The sequence below is a fragment of the Salvelinus namaycush genome, chromosome 13 (genome assembly GCF_016432855.1).
Source record: "Salvelinus namaycush isolate Seneca chromosome 13, SaNama_1.0, whole genome shotgun sequence".
Classification (NCBI taxonomy): domain Eukaryota; kingdom Metazoa; phylum Chordata; class Actinopteri; order Salmoniformes; family Salmonidae; genus Salvelinus; species Salvelinus namaycush.
Genome location: NC_052319.1, coordinates 38,718,617 through 38,735,668, shown reverse-complemented (window position 1 = coordinate 38,735,668; position 17,052 = coordinate 38,718,617). Strand labels below are relative to the sequence as shown.

General features: G+C 45.1%; 1 protein-coding gene across 2 annotated transcripts in view; it reads left to right on the top strand.

The window, feature by feature from the left end:
- The first annotated feature begins 2,068 nt into the window (after nt 1–2,068).
- The window catches only part of LOC120058520 (amine oxidase [flavin-containing]), a 66,043-nt gene continuing 51,059 nt past the window's right edge, over nt 2,069–17,052 (top strand). For both annotated transcript variants that reach the window (XM_039007240.1, XM_039007239.1), the window contains exon 1: nt 2,069–2,285. In XM_039007240.1, the coding sequence (XP_038863168.1) occupies nt 2,102–2,285 (184 nt within the window). In that variant the 5' untranslated portion in view covers nt 2,069–2,101. The remainder of the gene's footprint in view (nt 2,286–17,052) is intronic.

Here is a 17,052-nt window from a genome sequence, read left to right as displayed (position 1 = left end):
CGCCTCATCCGGCCAGAGCCATCCGTCTCCCCAGCGCCATCTGAGCCATCCGTCTCCCCAGCGCCATCTGAGCCATCCGTCTCCCCAGCGCCATCTGAGCCATCCGTCTCCCCAGCGCCATCTGAGCCATCCGTCTCCCCAGCGCCATCTGAGCCATCCGTCTCCCCAGCGCTATCTGAGCCATCCGTCTGCCCAGTGCCGTCTGAGCCATCCGTCTGTCCCGAGCCATTAGAGCCGCCCGTCTGTCCCGAGCCGTCAGAGCCGTTAGTCAGTCAGGAGCCGCTAGAGCCATTCACCAGACAGGATCTGCCAGAGCCGCCAACCAGACAGGATCTGCCAGAGCCGCCAACCAGACAGGATCTGCCAGAGCCACCAACCAGACAGGATCTGCCAGAGCCGCCAACCAGACAGGATCTGCCAGAGCCGCCAACCAGACAGGATCTGCCAGAGCCGCCAACCAGACAGGATCTGCCAGAGCCGCCAGCGAGCCATGAGCGTCCAGAGCCGTCAGCCAGCCATGAACGTCCAGAGCCGTCAGCCAGCCATGAGCGTCCAGAGCCGTCAGCCAGCCATGAGCGTCCAGAGCCGTCAGCCAGCCATGAGCGTCCAGAGCCGTCAGCCAGCCATGAGCGTCCAGAGCCGTCAGCCAGCCATGAGCGTCCAGAGCCGTCAGCCAGCCATGAGCGTCCAGAGCCGTCAGCCAGCCATGAGCGTCCAGAGCCGTCAGCCAGCCATGAGCGTCGAGAGCCGTCAGCCAGCCATGAGCGTCCAGAGCCGTCAGCTAGCCATGAGCGTCCAGAGCCGTCAGCCAGTCATGAGCTGCCCCTCAGCCCAGAGCTGCCAGTTATCCAGAACTGCCCCTCAGTCCAGAGCTGTCTCTCTGTCCGGAGCTGCCCTTCAGTCCGGAGTTGCCCCTCTATCCTGAGTTGCCCCTCTATCCTGAGCTACCTCTCTATCCTGAGTTATCCCTCTGTCCTAAGCTACCTCTCTGTCCTGAGCTACCTTGTCCCGGAGCTGTCCTTTATCTTGGTGTTGCCCCTTAAATTAGGTGGGTGGAGTAAGAGGGTGGTCATTCTGAGGGGGAGACGTAAGCTGGGATTGACTATGGTGGGGTGGGGACCTCGCCCAGAGCCTGAGCCACCACCGTGGTCAGATGCCCACCCAGACCCTCCCCTAGACTTTGTGCTGGTGCGCCCGGAGTTCGCACCTTGAGGGGGGGATTATGTCACGTTCCTGACCTGTTTTCTGTTAGTTTTGTATGTGTTAGTTGGTCAGGACGTGAGTTTGGGTGGGCAGTCTATGTTTTCTGTTTCTATGTTGGTTTAATGGGTACCTGATATGGTTCTCAATTAGAGGCAGGTGGTTTTCATCTCCTCTGATTGAGAATCATATTAAGGTAGGTGTTTTCACATTGATTGTTGTGGGTGGTTGTCTTCCGTGTCTGTGTATGTTGCGCCACACGGGACTGTTTCGGGTTTGTTTGTTCGGTCGTTTGTTTTGTGTAGTCTGTTTTCCCTGTTCGTGCGTTCTTCGTTACATGTAAGTTCTTACGTTCAGGTCAGTCTACTTTCGTTTTGTTATTTTGTTTAGTATCAAGTATAGTTCGTTTTTTGTCTTGTTTAAATAAATCATGTCTTATCACAACGCTGCGCCTTGGTTCAATCCATGCTCCTCCTCTTCGGATGAAGAGGAGGAGGAACACCGTTACAAATGTATTACATTTTCAGTTTGCATACCAATATTACACTTTATATACATCACAGAAGATTGAAATATAACAAATCCGTTTGACACAAAAAACAGGCTTTTCAGTTTAGGCCACCAAAAGCCTGTACAGGTAGACAGATAGATAGACTACTGTGATTGCCTATCTGTCTGTCTGTCTGTCTGTCTATCTATCTACATGTACAATGTCCAAATCATATCATACAGTAAGTAGTAGCCTATTGTTTTATTGGAGGCAATGAGCGGTGTCTTTCTAGGACAAGGAGCAATTATTATGCCTCTCACCTGTCATATCACAACAGAATCATGTAGAGTAGGCTACAACCCGTAGGCGGAGTCGGCTAAAGTGGGCCTGTCTCCGCCGCTTTTAATACAGATGCGATCCTCTGTCCTCGTGGCGTTTAGCACCACCGAGCAAGGCGAGCGAACTGCAGGCAGCGCTGGTAGAGAGCGAGAGATAGACATTGACTGTGGGAGAAAGAGAGAGAGAGCGCGGAACAACAACACCATGACAGCACAGAACACATACGACGTTATAGTTATCGGAGGAGGAATATCAGGTACGTGCAATTTAAAGGAACGCTTCCAAAGATTTTTCTGCATGTAGCGAATAGACTAGTGGGAATATTACAATAGTACGCGAGGCAAGGAATTGATAGGAACTCAGGGTGATATTGCACGAATCTCAGCCACTTCGCTTTATGTAAGTAGCCAACTGTTGCATAGACATATTTTCAACATTGTAGCCGACACGTCTGAAACGAAACGTGCGCTGTTATTGTAATGCAGTATAGGCTGCAATAACCATGCTCTGTTTTTGAATCATAATTGAATAGACGTTATGCTTATTATGGTCTTACTGTGCAGTTTCAGTTCATTTGCTTTGCACATAGACAATCTCCTTCCTCCGTGATGCTGAATCCCCTGATAAAATGTCTCCTTATAGGAAGGAGTGTTCAAATGCAACATATTGGACCACAATATTATAATATAATATTGCTCTATTATAAACTATATTTCTTACAATACAACAACTGGATTATCTTTGTACGTGCTATGTTTTGTTGTTGCTTTATGCACATGAACATGAAGTAGGCTAGGGATCATCAACTATATTCAGTCACGGTCTGATTTGTTCTTGAGAGGATGGTCAGGAAGCTGGAACATAATCCTCTAATCATTTGTTGACGGCAAATTGACTGCAAGAAGCCCAAACAGATATAATATTTGAATAGCGGTTAAGAGCGTTGGGCCAGTAACTGAAAGGTTGCTGGATAGAATACCTGAGCCGATTTGGTTAAAACAATCCGTCGAAATGCGCTAGAGTAAACCATTTAACCCTAATTTCTCCTTTAAATCGCTCTGGGTAAGAGCGTCAGCTAAAATGTAGATGTAAAACAGAATCAATTCAAAAACGTGTTTACATTTGTAGACGATCACATATACAGTATCTCTATATTATACGTGGGAATACTTTGGAACAGATTTCCCATATTGAAATCACTTGGAGTTGATTTGCTGGTGTTTTTACAGTCTTAAATCCAACAATAAAAAAAAAAATGTGCTCATTATTTAGGGGGGCAAATATTATCGCCCACGGGCTGCCAGTTGGGGAACCCTGCAGTAGGCTATAGGCGGACATTCATCTTGCCGACTAGGGTTGCTGTAATTCTACATATTACAAACACAAACTTCAAAAATCATACCTTACCTTATTCTAACGATCTCACCTCAAGCAAACGGCTATCTCGTCGTCTGTTTGAAGCAGGAGGGGAATAGCCTTGTTATGCAACAGGTGGAACTCATATTTCTCATGTCAGCATTTAACACAACTAGTAGTCACAGTTTGTCTGATATGTCATTCCCTGGGATGTCATTTGAGTTGCCGATTAAGTTTCATTTCATCTGAAACAGCTGTGTCCTGATTTGAAAGTCTGACTGTGTGATGCTCCTAACCCCACATTTTACACACAACTGAGTTGTGTGGCATTTTTTTGTCAGTGTGCAAATGACTGTATGGGGATAGACTCATAGAGGGCTGGACACTTTCATAAGAAATGAAGGATCCCTGAGAAAATGTCTAAGCGTCTTGTAATGAGAGAATAGGCTACTGTACAGATCTGTCCCATGACATATAGTTCTCTGTGGCTGTGTTTAGACAGGCAGCCCAATTCTTTTTTTCCCCAACTAATTTGTCTTTTGACCAATCAGATCAGCTCTGAAAAAGATATGATGTGAAAGATCTGATGTGATTGGTCAAAAGACCATATCAGAATTGGAATGCCTGTGTTAACTCAGCCTATGCAGCTTGAGGTTGTGTCTCCTCCCTCGTGAAATATGTTGGATAAGAGCGTGTCAAATGTTATTGCCAATGACCACTCAAGCCATGAACTTTCTAATGACTGTCCAGCTCATGTTGTTGTGATGTTGTTTTGTCTAAAAGTCTTTTTGTTGCTTCAAACACTTTGAGATTCGTTATGTAATGATTAGCGCTATGAAAGTTGAATACATTGTTATTATTATGAAAACAGGGTGGAACAGAATGCTTATGTTAACAGAAATACTGAATGTCTACATACTATGGCTGAATCAGTCTCTAGTCATGTCTGAACTCCAGACCGTATTTGTTTTTCAGACAGGGAATCATTTAGTTGCAAATCATTCATCATAATCTGTTGGGGAACATGTCAGCTTTGGCTCTGATCATACAGCCTCCGGTGTTTCCTAATGTCACTCAGTGGGTGTTTTACACGTAGAAATATCATTTATAAACAAAGTTATGCAACACCCAATTGCACTATGTGAAAAAGTAATTGCCCCCTTACACTCTACCTGGTTGTGGCACCTTTAGCTGTAATGACTGCAACCAAATACTTCATGTAGTTGTTGATCAGTCTCTCACGTTGCTGTGGAGGAATTTTAGCTCACTCTTGCATGCAGAACTGCTTTAACTCAGTGACATTTGTGGGTTTTCAAGCATATGCAAAAGTAGATAAAGTATTTTCCCCCTTTTTATAATTTTATCACAGCACTGTATGGGTATTGAAAGCAATATCCTGATGTTGCAAAAGCCAAAGCTGAGCCATGCTCTACCAACTGAGCTACAGAGGACTGCATGAGGTGTCAACCGTTGTGGTTGAGGAAGTGTCACACTGGGCTACTACAGCAGCTGACAAGAGGAACCTGTGTAGAACTCTGCACCCAAAGATTGTTTCTATGAGAAGAACTCAGAGTTGAGCTTGCCCACTAATCCTTGGTACTAACCACATATCTGTATTGTACTGTATTCATTCCAAAAGGCAAAACCCTGCACACTGCTCTGTCTAGTTCTAAGAGTAAAACATCCTGGTGATATGAGTAATGTGCTTAAACTGGCATGTTTGCGTCATGCAACCATCATCAGGATCTGTATAACTCTTCCTCGGCCTGCTCTGAATGATAAGGGTGGGTCTCGTCCAAAGTCCCACGTCCTGATTTCATCACTTCTGGCTTGAGCTTAGTCCAGTTGAGTACAGTTGTCACGTTCGTTGGAATAAATATCGGACCAAGGCGCAGCGGATGTTGAGTTCCACATAATTTAATGATAAAGTGAAACTTAGCAAAGACAAAAACAAATAAACAATAAACTAACAACGAACCGTGACTACAGAGATGCTACGTGCACTAACTCAAAACAATATCCCATAAAACACAGGTGGAAAAAAGCTGCCTAAATATGATCCCCAATTAGAGACAATGATTACCAGCTGCCTCTAATTGGGAATCATACACAATCACCAACATAGAAAAACAAACCTAGAACCCCACATAGAAATAATAAACTAGACTAACCCCCCAGTCACGCCCTGACCTACTCTACCATAGACAATAAGGACTCTCTATGGTCAGGACGTGACAGTACCCCCCCCCCCCCCAAAGGTGCGGACTCCGGCCGCAAAACCTGAAACCAAAAGGGAGGGTTAGGGGGGTGTCTAGTGTCGGTGGCGGCTCTGGTGCAGGTCGAAGAACCCTCTCATCCCGCGGATCCGCCAGCATCGGGGGCGGCTCTGGTGCGGGCCAAAGAACCCGCTCATCCTGCGGATCCAGCCATGGACCCAGGCTGAACACTGTGCCTGGACTGGACCTAGATGCCGAGGAAGGCTCCTGCCATGCAGCGGGACTGGACCCTGGCCCTGGCCTGGACATCGGTGCAGAGGAAGACTCCTGCCATGGAGCGGGACTGGACGCTGTGTCTGGACTGGGCATCGGCGCAGAGGAGGACTCCTGCCATGGAGCTGGACTGGACGCCGTGTTTGGACTGGACATCGGCGCAGGGGAAGGCTCCCGCCATGGAGCGGGACTGGACGCTGTGCCTGGACTGGGCACCAACGCAGAAGAGGACTCTAGCCTTGGAGCTGGACTGGACGCCGTGCTCAGACTGGGCATCGGCGCAGGGGAAGGCTCCGGCCATGGAGCTGGAGGTTCCGGACCATGGACCGTCTCAGGAGGTTCCGGACCGTGGACCGTCTCAGGAGGTTCCCGACCGTGGACCGTCTCAGGAGGTTCCCGACCGTGGACCGTCTCAGGAGGTTCCGTACTATGGACCGTCGCCGGAAGCTCTGGACTGGGGACCATCGCCGGAAGCTCTGGACTGGGAACCGTCGCCGGAAGCTCTGTACTGGGAACCGTCGCCGGAAGCTCTGGACTGTGAAGGCGCACTGGAGGCCTGATGCTGGGGCCGGCACAGGTGGCACCGGACTGGTGACATGCACCTCAGGGCGAGTGCAAGGAGCAGGCACAGGACGCACCGGACTGGGAAGGCGCACTGGAGGCCTAGTGTATGGAGCCGGCACAGGTGGCGCCAGACTGGTGACACACACTTCAAGGCGAGTGCGGGGAGCAGGCACAGGACGTACCTGACTGGGAAGGCGCACTTCAGGGAGAGAGCGAGGAGCAAGCACAGGACGTACCTGACTGGGAAGGCGCACTTGAGGGAGAGTGCGAGGAGCAGGCACAGGACGTACCTGACTGGGAACACGCACTTCAGGGAGAGTGTGAGGAGCAGGCACAGGACGTACCTGACTGGGAACACGCACTTCAGGGAGAGTGTGAGGAGCAGGCACAGGACGTACCTGACTGGGAAGGCGCACTTGAGGGAGAGTGCGAGGAGCAGGCACAGGACGTACCGGGCTGTGGAGACGTACTGGAGACCTGGTGCGTATAGCCGGCATCAATGGTACCGGTTCGATGACACACCTCGCTCGGCAAGTGCGAGGAGCTGGCACAGGGCGTACTGGGCTGTGAAGGCGCACTGGAGACCTGGTGCGTATAGCCGGCATCAATTGTACCGGAACTTTAACACACTTCGCACGGCAAGTGCGAGGAGCTGGCACAGGACGTACTGGGCTGTGAAGGCGCACTGGAGACCTGGTGCGCATAGCCGGCATCAATTGTACCGGAACTTTAGCACACTTCTCAGGACGAGTACGGGGAGCTGACTCAGGTTGCATTAAACTAATTACACTTCCTTAGGGCAACCGTCGTGCATCTTCCACCAACTTAACAACTCTCTCCGCTCTTTCTCCTCCAATACCTCCATCCACTCTCTGACGGTCTCTGACTCTCTCCTTTCACTCTCCTCCAGTTTCTCCCTCTTCTCCCAGACTGGCTCTGGTCCACTCCTCGGCTCCGCCGACCACTCCATGTGCCCCCCCCCGAAAAAATTGGGCTGTCTTTTGGGCTTTCTCTGTGGCTGCGAACCCCGGCGTCGTCGCTGTCCTCCCTTCTCTCCTCGCGTCTTATGCCAAGGAAGGTGATCCTGTCCTGCCAGGATTTGCTCCCAAGTCCAGGATCCCTTCCCATCCAGAATCTCCTCCCAAGTCCATGTTACCCTCTCCTCCTGGGCACGCTGCTTGGTCCTGTTGTGATGGGATATTCTGTCACGTTTGTTGGAATAAATATCGGACCAAGGCGCAGCGGATGTTGAGTTCCACATAATTTAATGAATAAAGTGAAACTTAGCAAAGACAAAAACAAATAAACAATAAACTAACAACGAACCGTGACTACAGAGATGCTACGTGCACTAACTCAAAACAATATCCCATAAACACAGGTGGAAAAAAGCTGCCTAAATATGATCCCCAATTAGAGACAACGATTACCAGCTGCCTCTAATTGGGAATCATACACAATCACCAACATAGAAAAACAAACCTAGAACCCCACATAGAAATAATAAACTAGACCAACCCCCCAGTCACGCCCTGACCTACTCTACCATAGAAAATAAGGACTCTCTATGGTCAGGACGTGACAACAGTCCAGCTCCAGTACGGAATATAATTCAAATAGAATACAATATAATAGAAATATAAATACTAAATTGTCTACACTGTGGTGAAATTAACAAGGATCCTGTTCGAGGCTTGACGATCAGGAGACGTTTTGACATAACACACGATATTTTCAACAGAAATGTTGGCTCCCGATCCATTTAAAATGTAAGTCGCTCTGGATAAGAGCGTCTGCTAAATGACTTAAATGTAAATGTTAAATGTAAAATACCACACACTGTCAGTTATCCCCACTGCTGCAGCTCACTAAGAGCTGGTTGATGAAGATAGGGCATGCATAGAGGTAGAATGATCTTCTGTTCCAAATCAAATTGTATTTGTCAAATGCGCCGAATACAACAGGTGTAGATCTTACAGTGAAATGCTTACTTACGAGTCCTTAACCAACAATGCAGTTTAAAAAAATACGGATAAGAATAAGAAATAAAAGTAACAAGTAATTACAGAGCAGCAGTAAAATAACAATATCGAGACTATGTACAGGGGGGTACCGGTACAGAGTCAATGTGAGGGGGCACCGGTTAGTTGAGGTAATATGTACATGTAGGTAGAGTTATTAAAGTGACTATGCACAGATGATAACGACAGAGAGTAGCAGCAGTGTAAAAGCCCCCCAAATAGTCCAACAATACAGTTAAAAATAAAAAAGAACAAAAAGAATAAGAAATAAAGTAACAAATAATTAAAGAGCAGCAGTAAAATAACAATAGCGAGGCTGTATACAGGGGAGCGGAGCAGCATTTCTGTAGGGGAGCGGAGCTGCATTTCTGTAGGGGAGCGGAGCAGCATTTCTGTAGGGGAGCGGAGCTGCATTTCTGTAGGGGAGCGGAGCAGCATTTCTGTAGGGGAGCGGAGCTGCATTTACATGCAATTGTTCTCCAATACAATTTTACCTTACTCTGTCTTTCTGGTACTCCAATAAGTCTTTAGCCAGAATGTTCTTGCTTAGAGCTTATCCTGCATAAACATTGGCACTGAATGGATCATCTTGTTATTGTACTGGATAAAAGCTTTCACGCCGCTGTCTGTCTGACTGTCTTGTCTGTTTGTTGGTCGGTCAATAGGTTGGTCGGTTCCTGTTAGTTTGATTTATTTATTTTTATTTCACCTTTATTTAACCAGGTAGGCTAGTTGAGAACACCTTTATTTAACCAGGTAGGCTAGTTGAGAACACCTTTATTTAACCAGGTAGGCTAGTTGAGAACAACTTTATTTAACCAGGTAGGCTAGTTGAGAACACCTTTATTTAACCAGGTAGGCTAGTTGAGAACAACTTTATTTAACCAGGTAGGCTAGTTGAGAACAACTTTATTTAACCAGGTAGGCTAGTTGAGAACAACTTTATTTAACCAGGTAGGCTAGTTGAGAACAACTTTATTTAACCAGGTAGGCTAGTTGAGAACAACTTTATTTAACCAGGTAGGCTAGTTGAGAACAACTTTATTTAACCAGGTAGGCTAGTTGAGAACAAGTTCTCATTTATAACTGCGACCTGGCCAAGAATAAAGCAAAGCAGTTCGACACATACAACAACACAGAGTTACACATGGAATAAATAAACATACAGTCAATAATACAGTAGAAAAAGTCTATATACAGTGTGTGCAAATGAGGTAAGATAAGGGAGGTAAGGCAATAAATAGGCCATGGTGGCGAAGTAATTACAATATACCAATTAAACACTGGAGTGATTGATGTGCAGAAGATGAATGTGCAAGTAGAGATACTGGGGTGCAAACGAGCAAGAAAAATAAATAAATACAGTATTGGGATGAGGTAGTTGGATGGGCTATTTACCGATGGGTTATGTACAGGTGCAGTGATATGTGAGCTGCTCTGACAGCTGGTGCTTAAAGCTAGTGAGGGAGATATGAGTCTCCAGCTTCAGTGATTTTTGCAGTTCGTTCCAGTCATTGGCAACATAGAACTGGAAGGAAAGGCAACCAAATGAGGAATTGGCTTTGGAGGTGACCAGTGAGATATACCTGCTGGAGCGCGTGCTACGGGTGGGTGCTGCTATTGTGACCAGTGAGCTGAGATAAGGCGGGGCTTTACCTAGCAGAGACTTGTAGATGACAGCCCATTGGTCCCCAGGGGAGCTAGCAACAGCAGCAGCACATTCCTAGAGAACAGTTACTAAACTAATGGCACAGGAGAGGGAAAGGAAATAACAATGGAAGAAGTGGAGAATAATCCTAATGAGCGAGAAAGGGAGGAACCTAGTTTGAGAAGGCAAGAGGGGGAAGAAAGGTAAAGAAAAGGGAGATATAGGAAGGGTAACCCACTGAAACCACTTTCTACTATAAGCAAACAAGTTAATCACTGACAACCGACTGTGGTAGGTCAGGCTATCATTCACTATGCATCTCGAAGTAGGAGTGCTGATCTAGTATCAGGTCCTCCTAGTCCATGTAATCTTATAAATTATGATCTAAAAGGCAAAATTATTCCTAGATCAGCACTCCTACTCTTTATGCTTTATATAGGCCCAGGACTCCAAACAGTCCCAGAAGATTTTACTGGCTAGCTTCGACTGGGCCGTTGACTAAGGGCCAGAGGTTTCTAGAAAGTGGCTGGATTCCACTTCTGCTGAACCTTTCCCCTGGAACGTTGGTGTTAAAGTTAAGTAGGTATGTAATTGCATCACGCTCAGTGGAAATCCTGGGTCAAGACACAGTAGATGTTTCCAAAGGCCTCCAGTTTGCCTTTTGTATTGATGTTAGTTGAGGCAGAGAGCCCTGGGATCAGTGTGCTGTGTAACATGGATAAATGTGCTAGGATTATCTGTGTTGTAGTGCTGTACTGTTTATACAAAGGATTTGGAACAAAATGTTCAGGGGCTTCAGGGCCTAAAGCAATGAAGGTTGGGGAGAGGTAGTGCATGTCTGTGTGTGTGCATGCATCAATTTTGTGTGTGCTCCGTTTGTATGTCTTGATTCCTTGTCGGTCTTGCTTAAGAGCGTTGGTATTTAGGAATGTGGAAGAAAGCCAGGGAAAATAACCCCACCAGCGCACACACACACACAAGCTCATTCTATCTTTGCCCTAAGAACTGGGCTGGGCTTAGTGGCCTGTAGCTGCCATGCAGCCAATGGTTATAATTAGGGATGGAAATTAAGCTAGCCCGAGGCTAGTAATTTTGAGACTGGGCTAGTAGAACATTTTCCCAACTAGCCTGACAGGCCAGTAAAATGTGGGTATTTTCAAACATCGCATGGCACATCATTTGGACTTGAATGTTAACCTGGCTAGTAGAAATCTACTTGCCCTCTAGTAGAAATCTACTAGCCATGCTGGCCAGTGCCCAAAACACTTTAATTCAGTTCAACCTATCTTTCGTGTCGTCTGAGATCTCCAAAGATTGGAAAGCTGCCGCGATCAACCCCCTCTTCAAAGGGGGAGACACTCTAGGCCCAAACTGCTACAGACCTATATCCATCCTACCCTGCCTTTCTAAGGTCTTCGAAAGCCAAGTTAACTTCTCTGGGATATGTGGGACGCTAACGTCCCACTTGGCCAAAAGCCAGTAAAAATGCAGAGCGCCAAATTCAAATAAATTACTATAAAAATCAAACTTTTATGAAATCACACATGAAAGACACCAAATTAAAGCTACACTTGTTATGAATCCAGCCAACATGTCTGATTTCAAAAAGGATTTACGGCGAAAGCACACCAAACGATTATGTTAGGTCAGTACATAGCCACAGAAAAACACAGCTATTTTTCCAGCCAAAGAGAGGAGTAACAAAAAGCACAAATAGAGATAAAATTAATCACTAACCTTTGATGATCTTCATCAGATGACACTCATAGGACATTTTGTTACACAATACATGTATGTTTTGTTCGATAATGTGCATATTTATATCCAAAAATCTCAGTTTACATTGGCGCCATGTTCAGAAATGCCTCCAAAATATCCGGATAAATTGCAGAGAGCCACATCAAATAACAGAAATACTCATCATTATGATATCATAACCGCCATCGAGAAGAGACATTACTGTGCAGCCGTATTCATCGACCTGGCCAAGGCTTTCGACTCTGTCAATCACCACATTCGTATCGGCAGACTCAACAGCCTTGTTTTCTCAAATGTCTGCCTCGCCTGGTTCACCAACTACTTCTCAGACAGAGTTCAGTGTGTCAAATCAGAGGGCCTGTTGTCCGGACCTCTGTCAGTCTCTATGGGGGTGCCACAGGGTTCAATTCTCGAACCGACTCTTTCCTCTGTATACATCAATCATGTCACTCTTGCTGCTGGTGATTCTCTGATCCACCTCTACACAGACGACACCATTTTGTATACATCTGGTCTTCTTTGGACACTGTGTTAATTAACCTCCAGACGAGCTTCAATGCCATGCAACTCTCGTTCCATGGCCTCCAACTGCTCTTAAATGAAAGTAAAACTAAATGCATGCTCTTCAACCGATCGCTGCCCACACCTGCCCGCCTGTACAGCATCGCTACTCTGGACAGTTCTGACTTAAAATATGTGGACAACTACAAATACCTAGGTGTCTGGTTAGACTGTAAACTCTCTTTCCAGACTCACATGAAGCATCTCCAATCCAAAATTAAATCTAGAATCAGCTTCCTATTTTGCAACAAAGCATCCTTCACTCATGCTGCCAAACATACCCTCGTAAAACTGACTATCCTACCGATCCTTGACTTTGGTGATGTAATTTACAAAATAGCCTCCACACTCTACTCAGCAAATTGAATGTAGTCTATCACAGTGCCATCCGTTTTGTCACCGAAGCCCCATATACTACCCACCACTGTGACCTGTACGCTCTCATTGGCTGGCCCTTGCTTCATATTCATCGCCAAACCCACTGGCTCCAGATCATCTATAAGTCTTTTCTAGGTAAAGCCCCGCCTTATCTCAGCTCGCTGGTCACCATAGCAGCAGCCACCCGTAGCACGCGCTCCAGCAGGTATATCTCACTGGTCACCCCCAAAGCCAATTCCTCATTTGGCTGCCTTTCCTTCCAGTTCTCTGTTGCCTGTGACTGGAACGAATTGCAAAAATCACTGAAGCTGGAGACTTATATCTCCCTCACTAGCTTTAAGCACCAGCTGTCAGAGCAGCTCACAGATCACTGCACCTGTACATAGCCCATCTGTAAATAGCCCATCCAACTCCCTCATCCCCCATACTGTTATTTATTTTATTTTCTCCTTTGCACCCTGTATCTCTACTTGCACACTCCTCTTCTGCACATCTATCACTACAGTGTTTAATTGCTAAATTGTAATTATTTTGCCACTATGGCCTATTTATTGCCTTACCTCCCTCATCCTACCTCATTTACACACACCTTTTCTATTGTATTATTGACTGTATGTTTGTTAATTCCATGTGTAACTCTGTGTTGTTGTTTGTGTCGCACTGCTTTGCTTTATCTTGGCCAGGTCGCAGTTGTAAATGAGAACTTGTTCTCAACTGGCCTACCTGGTTAAATAAAGGTGAAATAAAATAAAAATAACAATAAAAAATTCAATCCATGGCTACCTCTCTAAAGAGGACACTGTTGTGTTGTGTGTGTGTGTGTGTGTGTGTGTGTGTGTGTGTGTGTGTGTGTGTGTGTGTGTGTGTGTGTGTGTGTGTGTGTGTGTGTGTGTGTGTGTGTGTGTGTGTGTGTGTGTGTGTGTGTGTGTGTGTGTGTGTGTGTGTGTGTGAGAGAGAGAGAGAAAGAGCATATGGGACAAACACCAAATTGAGATTCTGCTTGCAGAATTCTGCAAAAATATCCTCAGTGTACAACGTAAAACACCAAATAATGCATGCAGAGCAGAATTAGGTCGATACCCACTAATTATCAAAATCTAGAAAAAAGCCGTTAAATTCTACAACCACCAAAAAGAAAGCGATTCCCAAACCTTCCATTACAAAGCCATTACCTACATAGAGATGAACCTGGAGAAGAGTCCCCTAAGCAAGCTGGTCTTGGGGCTCTGTTCACAAACACAAACAGACCTGAGAGCTCCAATAATGCAATAAGACCAAACCAAATCATGAGAAAACTTGACACATTGGAAACAATCAACAACAAAAAAACAGTGCAAACTAGAATGTTATTTGGCCCTAAACAGAGAGTACACAGTGGCAGAATACCTGACCACTGTGACTGACCCAAACTTAAAGAAAGCTTTGACTATGTACAGACTCAGTGAGCATAGCCTTGATATTGAGAAAGGCCGCTGTAGGCAGACCTGGCTCTCAAGAGAAGACAGGCTATGTGCACACTGCCCACAAAATGAAGTGGAAACTGATATGCACTTCCTAACCTCCTGCCAAATGTATGACCTTATTAGAGACACATATTTCCCTCAGATTACACAGACCCTCAAAGAAATCCAAAACAAATCCAATTTTGATAAACTCCCATATCTACTATGTGAAATACCACAGTGTGCCATCACAGCAGCAAGATTTGTGACAATATTTGTCACAAGAAAAAGTGAAGAACAAACACAATTGTAAATACATATTTATGTTTATTTGTTTTCCCTTTTGTTCTTTACTTTAACTTTTTGCACATCGTTACAACACTGTATATATACATAATATGACATTTGAAATGTCTTTATTCTTTTGGAACTTTTGTGAGTGTAATGTTTACTGTTATTTTTTTTATTGTTTATTTCGCTTTTGTTTGTCTGTTTCACTTGCTTTGGCAATGTAAACATATGTATTCCAATGCCAATAAAGCCGTTAAATTAAAATTGAAATTGAATTGGAGGCAGGGGGAGGTGGAGAGGGAGGGGAGCTGAGTGTAACATGTTTAGGGAGGAAAGATTTCATGGACCAGAAGCTTTATTCACCCAGGAATAATCAGCTACAGACTAGAGAAAAATGTATTCTCCCAATCAGTCAGATGAACAAACACACAGTATTTCAAACATAAAGTATTCCAACCCATAGCTGCCATTGTGTCTAGGGTGAGAGAGACATCTATAGTCGGATTCATCTATAGCAGGTAAATATAAACACGCACACACTACCGAGATATCTAATGATAAAAGTGAGTTGATTGCTTGTTTCTTGTTTACTCAGCTGGAGAGACAGAGTGGGTTATCCCAAGCTTCGGTCTGTGTCTCTCTCACTCTCTCTGTGTGTGTGTGTGTGTGTGTTTTATTGTAATTGGGCAAACAGAAAGGGAATATAGATGAGGGTGGCTGAGCGATTTTAGAAACACTTAAAATAAGGTCTATGTTTCGTGTAGGCTTATCCTGGCGTGACGTTTTGATAACCATGTAATTGTCACTCGGACAAGGTGACTTTTATCAATATATTCGGCTATTATGACATCATAGTGCCCTGACTCTGCAGATCTCTGAGTTACGCAATCTCAGATAATCTCATTCGTTTCGTTCTGGACATAACCACCATTTGTTTTTGTTCTGTTCCATTGTTCCGACCAGCAAAATAAAGTTCTGAACTGGTTCTAACCCCCCAAAAAGTACCGGTTCTTTTTTTTACATTTAGCTCTTAGATAACTCCCTCAAATAGTGCGGATAGAGCAACTTGCTACGGAGCGGGCAAGCTAGATGCGACTGACCTTTTGCGGTGGGGAGAGAGGGTGGAGGAGGAGGCTCATCTTGTGATGACATGCATTATCTGAATTACACCCACATAATTATATCTACGGAGGAGCGGCTTCTATGGAGGAACTTTTAATTTCTTTGAACTTATGAGAGTTGGCTGGACCAGAGCTAGCTAGCTAACAAGCTTGTGTGTGCAGAGCGGCAGCAGAATTAGAAACATGTCTTCCCTTTTTGTAGTTAATACATCCAATGTGAAACGTGATAACGATAGTATCCTTAACTAGCATTGTAAAAGTAAATTCATTCTTGACTAATAAAAAAGTATCTTTCCCTATCTTCTGAATGGGGTTTGTAACGTTAGTAGCCTTACTGTAGCCTATGGGGGGGGGTAGGGGGGTAGCCTACACATGTGCATCCACACTGGCAAATATTTCCTGCTGGCTGGCAGACTCTGACTGAAGTATTTTTCTGATAGAAAGAGTGAGGGCTTTGAATAGGGGCTTTGTTGCATTTTTTTGTGGGACTGGAAAAAAATGCCTGGAATTTAAAAAAACATTATTAACCGGTTCCCATGCTTTTAAAAGAATGGTTCTGTTGGGGAACAGTATAGATCATTACTTTTGTTCCCGTTTCTGTTCCTCGATAAATGTTATTTTTCTGTTCTGTTCTGTTCCCTGAACCGGTTCCAATCTCTCTCTCTATATATATATAGACTTTTGTAAATATATTTTCCCAAAGCTACTTAGCACCTTCACTCAGGACATACAATAATAGAGCTGAAGAACTCAACATAAAGCACATGTCAATCTTTCTGTAGATGGTTATTAGTTCTCTGATAGACTCACAGCTGTGTTATTATTAATGCTGTGTTAGTGTATCTAGTTCTACTCTCTCTCTGCAGAAATGACCAGTCTAACATGCTATTTCACATCTCCTCCCTATAATTGCTTTTCGATACGGCCACTTTGTTTGGTAGATCTGAAATGGCAATCACTGTCTGAGCCCCGAAAACATGAGACGGGAAACGTGATTGCCGCATCTTGTAAATGTCTCCTCTCTGCGGATCGATATATATCGTTTTTAAGGCCTAGGGACAGTGACAGAAGGTACTCTTGCTGTTCTGTTTTGGCAGAGCAGGGAAAGAACGTTCCACGTTGTCAGAGGCAGAACTGTTTCCTCTCACTGTTTTGACACTTCTAAGTTTCACACGCACACACAAACACAGGAAGGAAGGAAGGAGGGAGGGAGAGAAGGAAGGAAGGTAGGTAGTTAGGGGAAGAGAGGGGTGGGAGAAAGAGAAAGGAGAGTAAAAAGAGGGATCAAAGTTGAGCATAGAGGGATATACGAGGTGAGTGATTATGTGTCTGCTCTGATTGGGTTAGACTGTGGTCAAATCTAGTACCAGGCTAGAGTCTCATCTATTACAGGT